Below are 14304 nucleotides of genomic sequence, written 5' to 3'. Positions count from 1 at the left end.
TTTGAAGACTTTATTTTTCGAAAACTGAGGACCTGCGCGGCTAGTGACGCAGACCCCGCCCGCTGAAGGTGGGCGAGCCCTGTCCGCTAAGGGTGGACGCCCCGCTCGCTGGAGGTGAGCGAACCTAAATTCGTCTTTTCGATTTGGGATTCGTGTGCCGCGATCTTGCCCGATTGAGGTGGGCAAGTCCCTATTTCATTTCTTTTCTTGTGATTTCTTTTGAGAATTTCTTTTCATTTATTCTTGCAGGAGCGAATTCTTTCGAGGGATGCTCGGATTTAGTTGCAACCTGAATGTGGGTTGACAACATGCTTAGACGGACCATTGTCTTGTGGTCATCATCCTTTATGGTTTTGAGTTAGTCCTTACGGCTTACTTTTGCCACTACCTGGGTCCTTGATTAGGGGACCATGTATAAGTATCAACGGCGACCTGTCTTGAGGTCGTAAACTGGTTCTTTTTCTTTTGAGATTATCCAAACACGGGACTTCGTACAGCGTAGTCTGGGAATATTGTTTTAACTTTGCATACTTTCTTTTAAGATATTTTTTTTTTCTTTCGAGCCCCCAAGCACTCGCGCTTGGCGGTCATTTCTTGTCAAAGAGGTTCCTTGGGGATACGCATTTTGTAATGTCCTTGATCGTGTTTAGGATCGTGCTCGTAAGTGCGAGCGATCTTTGTAGTGGTGTGCTACTCTTGACAAAGTCGTGAGGTGCGACTTTCAGTAAGGAAATCGGCAATTTTCGAGTCGAATGGATGCGGCAGGGCCCAATGGAAGTTAGGGCCTTTTTTGAGCCTGGGTTCATTTTCGGCGCCCAGGCCTGGGCGTTGAAATAATTCACGCCGTGGGGCGTTGAAAGTGTTGTTTGGGCTGATCTTTTGATGACACAATCGGCCACTTGTTCATTCGTTTATTTCATTTGGAAGTTCTATGTATTCTCTTCTCTTTTGTTTTTTTTTCTTTATTTTTAGAACGTGATGATTTTCTTGAGAAGTCGTAGCCGATTGGTGGACTACGGTGCTTGTCGCTTTGGGGCGATTATTTTAAGGAACTGTTGCTCTTTAAGGTGTACAGTTATTGCAACAGTTGGGCGAGTCCATATGGCCCGAGGAACATACCTTGAGGCGTAAGACTTTTACCGCTCTTGTATATATATTTTTTTCTTTTGAATGCGTTCGTGAATGATGATATGTATGTGCGAACGAGTGTTCATAGAATGGCCGTTGTGTGCGGTCCATTAATCAGTTTGCTTGAGTCATTTTTTAGTCTTTTGAGCAATGACTGATTGTGAATAGTTTGCTTAGAAGCTTGATAGGGTTCAGGCCCATTCATGAAGTGGGCTCAACCATCGTGCCCTTTCAATTGTTCAAACATTTGCTTCGAGTTTTTTTTTATTTTGCTATGTTCGTTTCGTAGCTTGGAGCCCCCAAGTATGCATGTTGGGATGCTTCCTTTTGGCGTACGATTTTTGTAAGTTCTTTCGAAAAAGATGCCTTGGGGTTCCGCACGTATAGGTGCGAGCTATCCCTTTCGTGGTAGGTAATATTTTGCTACCTTTAATCCTTAATGTAGAAGTCGTGTGGCTTGCATTTTGAATTTGGGCGATAAGTAGTCTTTGCCTCTTTTACACATGCTCTTTGGTCGTGCCCGCATTAGTGCAATATGCCTTACTCTCTTTTTTAGACTTGTACCGTGGGATGGTTGAACTTATGGTGCGACGTAGGCTTGTGTGGCCTAACGGCGTGTCTTAGAACATTCCTCCAGGTGTTGGGATTTATTTTTTGCATTGGAGTATTTCATCATGCCTTGTTCGGGTGCTTGAATAAGTGTGGCACCTTCTGCGTGGGTTTGCACGGCTTATTACTTCGTTCGATGCGAGGATTCATAGGTGTTTCTTTCTTATTTTTATATCTGGGCAAAACTTGGCTAGCAGAAATATTCAGCGCCCAGGCTGGGGCGTTAAAGATATAGGCGCCCAGCTCTGGGCATTGAAAATTATCTCTGGGTATATTTTGACAGTTCTTATCCTTGATTTTTTCTTTCGCTTTTGCTTTGGAACGAGGTAGACTGTGTAACGGGCGCTTTATAGGGCGAGCGTTAGGTGCAGTAGTTTGATCGGAGTTTTGGTGACTCGCGATTTTCAGTTACCCTTTGTTAGTGGGGTGACTTTATATATTCTAAGTAGTGCATAGAATTTGGGAGGGGTTGTAGCCATTCTAAGGTTCGTTTTACGCGATTAAAGCTTAGGATTGTGCCCCTATGACATATGTATAGCATTAGCGTCGAGAATTTGCGATGAAATCGTCATTTCGAGCGTTTTTATAGTGTTTTTCTCAAGCCTCCAACTGTAGCTACGGGATTGGCTTGTTGCTATAATGCATTGCATACGTTTTTATGCATTCATGGTGACATGGATCATGAATAGTTTGAACCAGACTCGTTTAGTGCGAGGTACGTTCGAGTAGTGATCTGCTACTTCTCTTGTAAATGTCGTATTATGCGACATTCCCATGGTCAAGGTAGTCACATGTTGAAGTATGCCTTGACCAAAAGCTAGGTGCCTTTCTTTACCCATAATTAGAAATATCTTTGACTCACTTGCAAAACGGGATAAACGCATACTTAGATTAAACCAACGACTCTTTATTATGTTAGAAGAAGTCTTTGAAAATTATTTGGAAATTATTTAAAATCCGAATCCTACTGTGTACAATCCGAGGTGTCCTAAGTAGGTTGACTTATAGAAGGGTTCGTACAGGATTACATGAGTGAATCAAAATACTGTTACGATTTTTGGAATGCTGTCTAAGGATTTGCTGGAAGCCAGGGTGCAGGCGTCAAGATATACTTGTGCCCGTTTGGCATGTGCTTTAGGCTTTTAGGGCCATCTTTTCCAGAATTGCGGGAATATAAACCGTTTTCAAATTGACTTAGATTTACTTGATGTATGTCTGCACAAAAGGTCAAGGTATACTTAGTTCTTTCCCTAGCTCTTTCATTTCACTTTTTAGCCCCCAGTTGCTGTTATGTCTTCCCATTAATGATGCTTTCAGATTTCGATTTTAGATGCCCATGTCATATTCCTGAGTAGGGTGAGCCTTGGTTAAGTGCCAAGTCCTATTGACAATGTCTGATTTTTTTTTTTAAGGGGATTAGCAAGCATTCTAATTACCATGAACGGGTGCCCTGAGTTCGAATGAACGATGGGGCGACGCCGTAGAACAATCTTTTTCATTGCAAGCTTACTGTCTTTACTACTTGTTGGCGATTATGACTGTGTCTAGTGGTGAAAGAAGGTCTGTAAGCGAACGACTATGTCTAGTGGTGAAAGAAGGTCTTTAAGTGAGTTAGTTCGCTTTAAGGAGGGTCAAGTCGAGTAATTTAGAGGTCATGGACGCTTGCGCTAGCCCCCATTCGATTGAGGCAAAGCGATCTTTTGAGTCTTGGCTAAGTGCCTAGGAGTGTGAGTGCTCCTCCTGGCAAGGGTATGTGCCCTTATTATGTTTCGATGTGTGCTCATTTTGGCATCTTGATGATTTGGATTCTTATTCGTGCTTTCAATTTTTCTTTCGACTTGGATTGCAAGTAATTAAATTTCAATAAGGGACTCTATTTCTTATTCTTGTTATTCTATAGGCTTTAATATTTTTGCAAATTGGTTGGACCGAATCATGGATTGCCTACGTATCCGCCTTAAATAGATTTAATTTGGAATCAGGTCTTGCATAGTTCTTAGCCTAGAAAATGGTTTTTTAGAATGCCGATTTTAAACAAGTACGTTCTGAGGTGGAAACATATTATTTGAAACGGTAGAATAAGTGAAGTTTATTATTATTTTAATATGCTGCCTTGCCGTAAGCCAAAAATTTATTTTATATTTTTTTGAGTACATGTATTTTCTTTTCATGTGTTTTTTTTTTTGGTACGTATACCTGAATACGTGCTGTACCCCCCAAGTGTTCGTTATTTTTCCGTGTATGTGCGGATAAAATGACGAGCACTTCTGGACAAAATTTGGCAAGCAGAGAGAATCAGCGCCCAGACTGGGGCGCTAAAGATTCCGGCGCCCAGCTCTGGGCGCTGATAATGATATCTGGGCAGATTTTTTGGTTTTGTGCCAAATATTTGTGAATCTTTTTTCGTGCGCTAAATGTTTTTTTTTTCTTTTTAAACGAATTTTTAAAGGTGCTTTGCAAAGTTTGCTTTTTTATTTTTTTTTTGTACTTTTAATTTGTTTACTTTTTTATTCGTGACTCAAGACGGTTTGAAAGATGGGTTGAATGAGATAGGATAATTTGTATAGGTAAGCACGAGGATTATATCTGCTAGGACTCATAATTTGCAGCCTCAGGCTAGTGTCATGAGCTTACATCAACCAAGGACAATGAGTAGCATGGGGACGGCTCAAGGGTATATCAACAAGATGTGTCTGAACAAGGTATATGGTTATTATGCTAACGGTGGTGTAATAATGGGTTTTGGGCTTTGGAAATGATGGGTATGACGCACGTGTCAATGGGCGTGCGTGGTTTGCGGTTGACAACAAGTTCAAGAACAAGAGTCGAGGTAATGGTTTCTTGGGTTATGACAATGAGAACATGGATGGGTTAAATGAGCTGAACAGGGGCCCCAGAGCGAAAGCGTCTAAGAACATAAGGATTGGAAAGAGTAGACATCGTAGAATTTTATGATTTGGATTGGTCGACTCAATTCTTTTCCTTCGTTTACTTGGGTAGATTTCGCACTTTGGGAGGTACGGGCTAAGTATTTCATGGCTCTTCTTTTCGCTCTCCCTTTTCTCTTTCTCTTTTTTTCCTTTTTGCTTGGGATTTCTCCCTAACATAAATCCTTCAATCAATTTTTTGTTTGGGCTAAAAGGTAGATGGTTGTGGTCTTTGAGTCATGAGGCGAGACTGAGTGAGCCTCGTTTGGTAGGCCTATAGTGGGCCTTTAACTTTAGTAGGCCTAGGGTGGACCTTTAGCTTTAGTGGGCCTAGGGTGGACCTTTTAAATTGTCTTACTTTGCAAGCGTATTTAGTCGTTTCTTAAAATGTGCAAATAGCGTTGATTCAAAATGTTGTTTTTACCTTATTGAAATTTAACGAAAGAATTACATCGAAAATAATTGTTCGCTTCTTTTCAGGTTCCAATTTTCGGGATTTAATTGGGAGTTGTGATTTAGACTCGAACTTTCATTAATTTTTCTGATTATAACCCGTGTTGGAATACAAGGAGGTGGCCTAGACTCAAAATAATGACGTGGCATAAGCCTATAATACTTGACCAAGCAACTCTCAGACTTAGGCTAATTGGACCATAACTTTCGTTGGTCGACACTTTAGATTTTAACCCTTGGGTGTTCATTTGTCATGCGCCATTTTGTTTAATGTTGGCAAGGTAGTTAGTTGGGGAGATCGAATTTTTATTTTTGCAAGACCAGAATCATTAGTGCGGCTTCCCTCTTAGTGTGTATTGCTTTTACCCCAATGGTAGCCTTATGGCATGCCGATTTGGGTATTTTCATGGTTCGTCATGTTGCATTCATGGAAAATCTTTTAGTCCGTACTTAGGGGTACTTGAAGGAGCGAGTGGCTCGAGAGGACTACGATAGTCGTGACCCAATGTGATCATAAGCCTTGAGGCCATTAATTTTTTGCTAATGGTATTGACACCTTAGGTTCACTTTGGGGGTTGTGCGACTATGGGGGAATGATTTCCAGAATGTGACCGTTTCCATTTTGCAAATACTATAATATATTCTTTTTATTGGTGAGAGAGTATTGAGGCCGTGGATTCTTAGCAAGGGATGACAATTACATATGGGTGCTTATTGATTTAAATGTTAGGAGGGGAGACTCAATATGGTTTAACCTTTTAACTTGCAGAACGACACCAAGCATTAGGACCGATTCTATGGATAAGACAACTAAGACTTTAGGATTTGCATTGTACTTTGGCATAGCCTAGTCTAGACTCGGATTTATTTGAACATTTATTTTTTTTCTTGAAGACTTTATTCGAACATTATTTTTTGAATATTTTGCCCATGTGACATTCAAGGTCGTTTAATTAGCATGCTCGGTTTTGGTGCCGAGCATTGTCGTCGTAGGAGGCCTAACAACGACACAAAGAGTTATTTATTTTTTATTTTTTAGTCGCTTTTAGAATCGAGTGCCTTTTCATACGCCCTTGCAGCAATTTTTACGAAAAGTTTTTTTTTTTTTGCTACGTATTTTCTTCATGCGTGGGCACCGAGGCTGCTGTGCCTGACCAAAAGGCCAGGCAGCAACTTCAGCGCCCAGCGTAGGGCGTGAGAAATATCGGCGCCCAGCCAGGGGCGTTGAAAATGCGTCCCTGGCTGGTTCTTGTTTTCAGTTTTCGTCTACTTTTGTTTTTGCGACTTTAATTTTGCGTGCTTGCCTTATAACGTCCTTTACGCGTTGTGCAGCGTTTGTGGGAATCGTTACGGCCATCCCGAGCGTCGCTTATTTTTGTGGCGATTGTTCGGGTTTGCGGAACACGTATTTCGGTATAACTCTTTCGCAAATTAGTCTATGAATGTTTGGGCAATTTTTAAGGTCGTTGGTTTTCTAGGATAGTTTGTCACACACAATCACATATTTCGCTACACATAACTAACATTACATCATGAGGCAATAATAACATATCATGTAGTTTATGATAGGCTTCTATGGGTAATTATTTGCGCCTGGCTTGGTACCGCTTCTATCGTAGATCCAACACATGCCGCGGTCGAGGTAGTGTCTTCAACAGACGAATTTCGCTCAAGAGGCCAACCCGCAAGTGCAAGCCAAGGGGGCATGCAGGCGAGAGGGACCTAATGAGCGAGCGATTGGGTTCGGGATAGGTGTACTACCTGCACAAGTACCGAGTGGGCAACATGCGCGGCGTATGCACCCCCCTATTGGCGAAAAAAGGTATCCTTAGTCCCAACTCCCGAGGGAGCCGAGATTCGTTATGCGGTTCTGCCCGTTCACATTAATATGCTGATTTTCAGGTCGTCCCAACTTGATGGGGAAATAAACGCGGGGTAGGATCGTTTCACCCTTCGGCTATTTTGATTACCTACAAGCACGAGTATTTCCTTCACTATCCCCAGTGGAGTCGCCACTGTGAGGGGGTCGAAAAAGCGCGAGACTAATGCGTGACCTCGTCCCTCGTGGGTGTGATGATTCTTTTTATTCAATCAAGTGTAATTGGATTTCCTGTGAGTTTACACCCAATTGACTAGTAATATAGGAGTCGCCATTCAGTTTTTAACGACAATGAGAAAAACTGACAAAACCCGGTTATCGTGACATAAAGGGAGTGCAATTATGTTTGACCACGACGGCCGTAGGTTCCTTTGTGATCCCTGGTGTGGGGATCTCTCAACATACACCCGCAATGTAGAGATTGAGGGTTCAGGGGACTGTAACTACCGAGAGGAGTACTTCGCTCGTCGATAACTCCAGAGGCAGGATATCCTTACTAGCTCAGCATAAATAATTGAAAGGACATGCGTTGACTATTAAACTAATCTGAGTTGATTTTAGCAATATACAACATATAATACTAATTCGATCGTGATTATCTGATTTAAATAGCATTAAGGGACCTAGCATGATAATCCGATTTCCCAAAAATATTATATTTGTTAGGCGTGATAGAACAATCAGATTAGGTTAGTTTAACAGTTCATAAAAAGGGCGAGGAAAGCAGTTAAATCATCGAAAAGGGACACATTACGACGCACCCTTGAGAGGTGCGTCACGGTTCTCAGAAAACTAACCACTTTGACTTTGCTATTTCTCCTTTTTATTTAACGAATCTCAATTATGGGACAGGATACGTTCTGTTCGATTTATGGATCGATTGCGACAGAACGCGTGAACAGTTTCGCAGCGAGAGGCTTAGGCTAAGGGTTGGAGTCAATACTCAGAATATAATTGTGTGTTGTTGTGTGTGTGTTCTTTTCACGTCGAACTTAGGGGTCTATTTATAGGAAAAAGTGGCGTAGAAAGATAGTTTTTCAGGAATTTGAATACGAAACGGATTAGGAAAAGAATCCGTCCCAGGTACTTTCGGCGCCCAGCTCTGGGCGCTGGAATTTTCGGCGCCCAGGGCTGGGCGTTGAAAATAGGGTCTGGCAGAATTCTTTGGTCAGATTCGGATTCCTGAAATCCGTAGAGTTTGAGACTTAATCGAGTCTTTTAGCGCGTATCAATTTTATGACGGAATGCGTCTGGGCCCGTTACGAACTCTAGGCTCGTTAGGATTTTAATTAATACGTAACTCTTATTTCCGAATCATATTAGGAATAGGATTCTCGCAGTTTTCTATCTCATTTAGGATTTATGTTGGAATGCAACACCTAATTCTGACAGGTTTCTATCCTTTATGATTTGCCACTTTTAGAAGCTACCTTTTACGGCAGTTACTATTTTTAGCAGGTTTCGGGTGAAATAAAATGGGGAATTGAGATTCGTTTATTTTATAGGAGATGCGTTATCAAGTGGAGATTTATGCTTTCATCATCGAACCTTTCCCTTTCGGGAATGGGGACAAAAGTAGGTGTCTACAGGTACCCTGTTAAAAATTTCAGGAACCGGAACCGGAACCTGTTACAACAGGTTCCTTAAAATGGGAAACGGAACCGGAACCTGTTCAGGTTCCTGAAAATGAGAACCGGAACTTGTTGCAACAGGTTCCGATTCAGGGTACCTGTCATTTTAAAATTTTAAATAAATTTTTGATATTTTATTGAAAAACTATATAATTTATGGTTTGGGCTTTGATTGTTTTATAGTTTGGCTTAAATTGTAATTCTAAATTTATATTTTCCAAAATTTAGCTTGGATATTTTATATTTTGGGCATATGAATCATTTTTGTATGGTCCGGTTCCTTATTTTGGGTACTCCATGTTAGAATTAGTGTGTACGGGTTACCCAACAAGGTAACCGTTCCAAAAAATTGAGAACCGGAACTTGTTGCAATAGGTTCCCAAATTTGTTACCCGAAAATGGAACCTGCACAATTGGTTGCGGTTCTGGAACCGCAGGTTCCTAACAGGTTCTGGTTCCGATTCAGGGTACTCTGACTTTTTGCTCACCCTTAAGAAAAAGTGCAAAGAGAATATTATTGAGTGAGTTTAGTTTACTTTGTTTTAGCTTGTATTCTTCGGAGTGTCCAGCCACTCGAAGGTCTGGGATTGTAGCATCAAATCACATCAAAATAACTATCAAACTTTCCCAAATTCTCTTCTTGTTCCTTGTTTATAGAAATCTCATTTTTCAGTTCTATATAATACTCCCTCCGTCCCAATATTATAGTCCTGTTTTCTAAATCGGGCGTCCTAAAATTATAGTCCTGTTTCTAATTTTGCCTACTAAGGTCCCCACTTTCTTATGTACTATATTAATTAAAAATGTATTGAAAACCCCACCCATGTACTATATTCCACTTTCCTATGTACTATATTCTCTTTCACATGTACTTTATTCCACTTTTCCAAATAATTCAATCATCATTTGTACTTTATTCCACTTTTTCATGTACTATATTCCATTTTTCTTTAAATTCGTGTTTTTGGTCAAACGGGACTATAATTATGGGACGGAGGGAGTAATGAACTCCTTCCATTGTTATCAACAAATAACAATGAATTTGGAAACATTGTCACTGATCAGCCGTTACAGAAAGCCATAATCCATAAAAATAAAAACCACCTAAAGATCAGTAATTAGACCACTATTCAAAAACATTGGAAACCTCCTCTCAGATTCTATCAACAATACCCAAGTAAAGAAATATGAACAAAGTATTATCATACTCGTCATTCTTAATTTCCAGTTATTCCTTTCTCTCCGTTTCCTTTCACTTAGGGTGTCTCAATAAAGGGGGGGAGGGGTAATGTGGAGAAGAAGAATATATTAGTCATTATCTTTGGCAGTTCTACTACTGGCCATGCGAAGTTCCACACTTGAAATGAAAATAAAATATTGTATTCTGAATATAATTGAAATGTGAAAGGGGACAAGTATTAGATAATAGACATTATGGAACAAATCCGTCAAAAAAAAAAAATCCAATAAAATACCTTCACAGTGGTTGCCACCAGATTTAACATGCTCATTCTATTATACTCCCAAATAGTTGATAGCTGCACAGTCAGAGATTAGACAAATGTAAGCAGGAAGCTCGTCATGAATATTATCCAACGTAAAGGACATATGCACTATTATGCATGGGGAAACAATGAAGGGTAATTGCTAAATACAATTAAGGCACCAAAAAATCCTGAATCCAACTTTTTAAAAGTAGTGCTACTTATACAAGAAGCTAAGGGGGGAAATCCATGCAGCAAGGGAAATCATAATTCATTCATTATCATTACCCCGTTGCCTCAAAGAGGCTCCCGCAGCAAGGGAAATCATAATGATAAAAACAATTAAGATAAAAATTGTAGGAATAAAAACATAAAATTAAGAAGATGGCAAACAAACATATAAATAATACTCCGTACAAAGTATCAATAGCTGCAGTAATTAATTGATTAACAGTTAGATACAGGGTAAAATAATATCCAACCTCGCTAGCATTAGGCCATTTATTGTCACTTATTTCCAATGTCAATTCAAAACAACCAGCATGTATATAGTTCCAATCTTGCATGCCGCCGTAGATGGGGTACCTTCATTAAGGTTAAGTGAAGAAGGTTTAAATCACATGTATAAGATTAAAAATAATTCTGATGAAAAATTAGCATATGGATGCACTGGTTTTAAAAGTAAAAACAAAATTAAAACAAAGGCTCACCAAGCTGCTCCATTGGTGATTCCTCCAGGAAATTCTTTGCTCTTGGACATATTATAATGAGCATGACTATACACTCCAGCCAATAACTGAAATGTTTCATCATCAGGGCTCGCGTAGTATTCCCTCCTGAATATTAATTATAATAACAAGTGCAAAAAAATCCAAGCCCATAAGTTCCATAAATCAGTTCTGAAGGGAAAAAATGAGAATTCATAACCTCCAAACACAATAAGAATATCAATATACTGATAATTGATAAATATGGTAAGGAGAATATTACCCCCCGTGCAAAGGAAAGAAAAAACTGCTTCATATTTACATCAAAAAAATCCAAGCATGTCAAGGAGATACAAAGAGTGTTGTTAGAATCTCAATCCCAGATGCCTCCATGCAGATCAAATGACATATCTACTATTCTTAGTCTTCTTGCCATGGAATTAAAAGTTTAAAACTCATCCGTTCCGTTACGTAACGGCCATTCTGTAACGGGTTTTGAATTTACCGTTCCGCGAAACCCCACACATAACGGTGCGACAAAAATCACATCATTCTCCCTCGTCGCCCATTACATAACGGTGACTCGCCGCGTTATAACGTTTTTTTTCCGTTACACCGTTCTTTTGTACAAATTGGCCAAAAATATTTTAGTATGTATTTTAAAAAACATGATATTTTGTATGATCATTTATTCACAAAATATGCTCCTTACTCACATTATGATACGGTGGTTATGTTGTGTTGAAATTGTGTCCTTTAGACTTAATGTGAATTGTTTGAGAAAATTCACATCGCGTTAGCCGCGATCCGTTCTTATTTATCCGTTACAGGAGGTTTCCGCAATAACGGCATAATGCAACGGTTAACGTGATCCGCGATTTTTTTCTATGCTTCTTACCCATTTTTGGTTTTTTATTTGGGAATTTGGATAGCAGGAAGCTTCACCCCATACATTGTTAAATCGTTTCCATACTTCCTCCATTCTTTTTTAGTTGACACATATTTTTATCACGTTTGTCAATGCAATATTTCAATCATTATCAATGGGTAAAACTTATTAAAAGTTGATATTATAAATCTATACAATGAGACGATTATAACAAGACCCCACATGACTATATTTTCTTAAGTATAAATCACAATTGATAGTCAAAGTAGATTATATGAATAGTGTCGAAAGTCAAATTGTGTCAACTTTTTTTAAAAAAAAGGAGGAAGTAAATCCCTGTCCACTGCCAGATGGATAATAACACAAAAGAACTTTTTTTCTAGGAAAGTAATATTGTAGTCTCTCTCCTAAACAGAAAATCAGAAGGGAAGTCCTTGTAGATTACAATTAAAAAATAAAAAACAAAAGACCATGAGTATATAGGATTTTAGATCTCTTCTGCAGACAGTTAACCACATCACTGTTTTTGTTTCAGACAGACTGAAGATTACATCATTTAAAGAGAACTCAAAGAGTCATCATTTGGAAATTTTGCGCTTCAATTTGTAATGACAAAGCATACATATCATGGTTGCATGGAGCCTTAGGCAAGTACAGAAGGGCTCCAAAATGCATACTAAAAATGAGAACAAAATACTAGTACTATTAGACATCGCATGTAGGATACAAAGTCGACATCGCATGTAGGATAAAACAGGTGAATCAGGTACTCAAGAACTTCGGAAAGATGTCTACACTGGAGTACTAAGAACCGCACATAGATCATAGGATGTTGTTATTCTCTAAACATACAAGTAGTGGTTACAAAATGCAGTCATCTATCAATAAAAGGAGTTTAAATACGAAGTAACATATTACCTTTTATCCTGAGTGCCATCCCAAGGATAATTTGCAACAAGAGCCCCCTTCAAAATTAAGGAAAGACACATTAATCCTTAGTGTCATAATAGCAACTGATGTCTACCAAACAGCAAGCCAATAATTTTCAGATAACCAGCCTTGTTAGCGTTTTCATTCCTTAAGTGGGAGCAGGATGTGACTGTGACAGAATACGAGTTCGGTAGCAAACTAGAGTAAGGTCAAATCTTAATTGATTTTGGTAACTTGAGGTGCAAATCTTTAAGCTAATCATAAATAATTGGAACGATATCCTGCAAGGGAGACAATGGAATTATAACTGGGCCATCCGATTACAGAACAGGTGTTCTGTAACGAATTTTGGACTTGCTGTTCTGTGAAACACTGTTACGTAATACCGCGACAAAAATCACGTCGCTCCCCAGCGTTGTCCGTTACATTAGGGTGAATCACTGTGTTCGAACTTTTTTTCCTTTGACATCTGTTCTTCTATCAAAATTGACAAAAATATTTCAGTGATTATTTAATATTAATGTAGCTTATGAAACCTGATTTTTTTAGATTACTTGGTCACCAGATATATAATTCACTCATATTGTGATAGGTTTGGCTGTATTATGTTAAAAGAATACTCCGACAAACATTCAGAAAGACTACTAGAGAGAGAGTGATATACCAAGAGATATTAGACATACTTTAGTTGTATGAAGTCCAATATCCACTCACGAATAAAAGGCTATTTCTCCCTCTGTTTTTTAATAGCTGTTCCACTTTGACTTTTTGAACTATTCATGTATCCTACTTTTACCTTATTTTTTAAAATATAAAAACAAATGTTATTGGATATTTTCAAAGTATCACTTTCATAAATTTCAGTTTTTCAATAAAAGATAGTTAAAAATATTTATGGTCAAAGACTCAAAGTTGCACATAGGCAGTCATAATATTCCTTCAAAGGAGCCAACAATTTGCACTTTTGCCAGCTCACAGAGGTGATGCATTAATCTGAACCCAACAAAATCATAATGCTTTGCTGACCGAAGTCATGCCAGATAAAAGAAGCATGTATTAAAACATACCTAAATATTTCATACAATGTCAATTTGACAGGATCGGTAAGGTAGGTTCTGGATATGACAGATTTAAGATATTCCTAATACGGAGTAAAGTTGGTAAGGTAGGTTCTGGATATGACAGATTTAAGATATTCCTAATACGGAGTAAAGTTTAAAACAAAGGAACTAAACTATAAAGATTCCAAGTCAAATGGCAAATAAAACCTACGAATAACTTCCTTCGCTTATCTGGCAGGTTTATATTGCTCAAGTATCTGCTAATAAATAAGGGATTCTTATCCTGTATACTTATAAAATTAAGAGATAAGTTGTGCTTACAATTTTAATCTATGTCCCTAAATCACTTGAAAATTATACATATACCTTTTACAAATATTATAAAATTGAACATATACCCTAGATCAACTGAGAAATGAACATACAACTTTTGAATAATGGTCAGCATCCATATATCAGAGAGGTGAGCATATCAACAGATAGATTACAACTTTTGACTAAATCCATATTCAGTGATAATCTATCAAGACTAAATGAGTGATGAAAATACAACTTTTGACAGAACTCAATATTCCCAAATCAACAGAGAGATTAAAAATATATTTT

At 38.6% G+C, this 14304-nt stretch overlaps 1 protein-coding gene across 2 annotated transcripts in view; it reads right to left on the bottom strand.

Annotated features, from left to right (window-relative positions):
• LOC110792166 (carboxypeptidase SOL1) overlaps positions 1-14304 on the bottom strand; it is a 28980-nt gene that overhangs the window by 5187 nt on the left and 9489 nt on the right. For both annotated transcript variants that reach the window (XM_021996976.2, XM_021996977.2), the window contains exons 9-12: positions 12626-12672; positions 10822-10947; positions 10594-10696; positions 10103-10165 (exon numbers count right to left, since the gene is read on the bottom strand). In XM_021996976.2, the coding sequence (XP_021852668.1) occupies positions 10103-10165; positions 10594-10696; positions 10822-10947; positions 12626-12672 (339 nt within the window). The remainder of the gene's footprint in view (positions 1-10102; positions 10166-10593; positions 10697-10821; positions 10948-12625; positions 12673-14304) is intronic.

Source organism: Spinacia oleracea, chromosome 4, assembly GCF_020520425.1.
Source record: "Spinacia oleracea cultivar Varoflay chromosome 4, BTI_SOV_V1, whole genome shotgun sequence".
Classification (NCBI taxonomy): Eukaryota; Viridiplantae; Streptophyta; class Magnoliopsida; order Caryophyllales; family Amaranthaceae; genus Spinacia; species Spinacia oleracea.
Note: the sequence above shows the minus strand (reverse complement) of the source record. Positions and strands in the feature narration are given on the sequence as shown.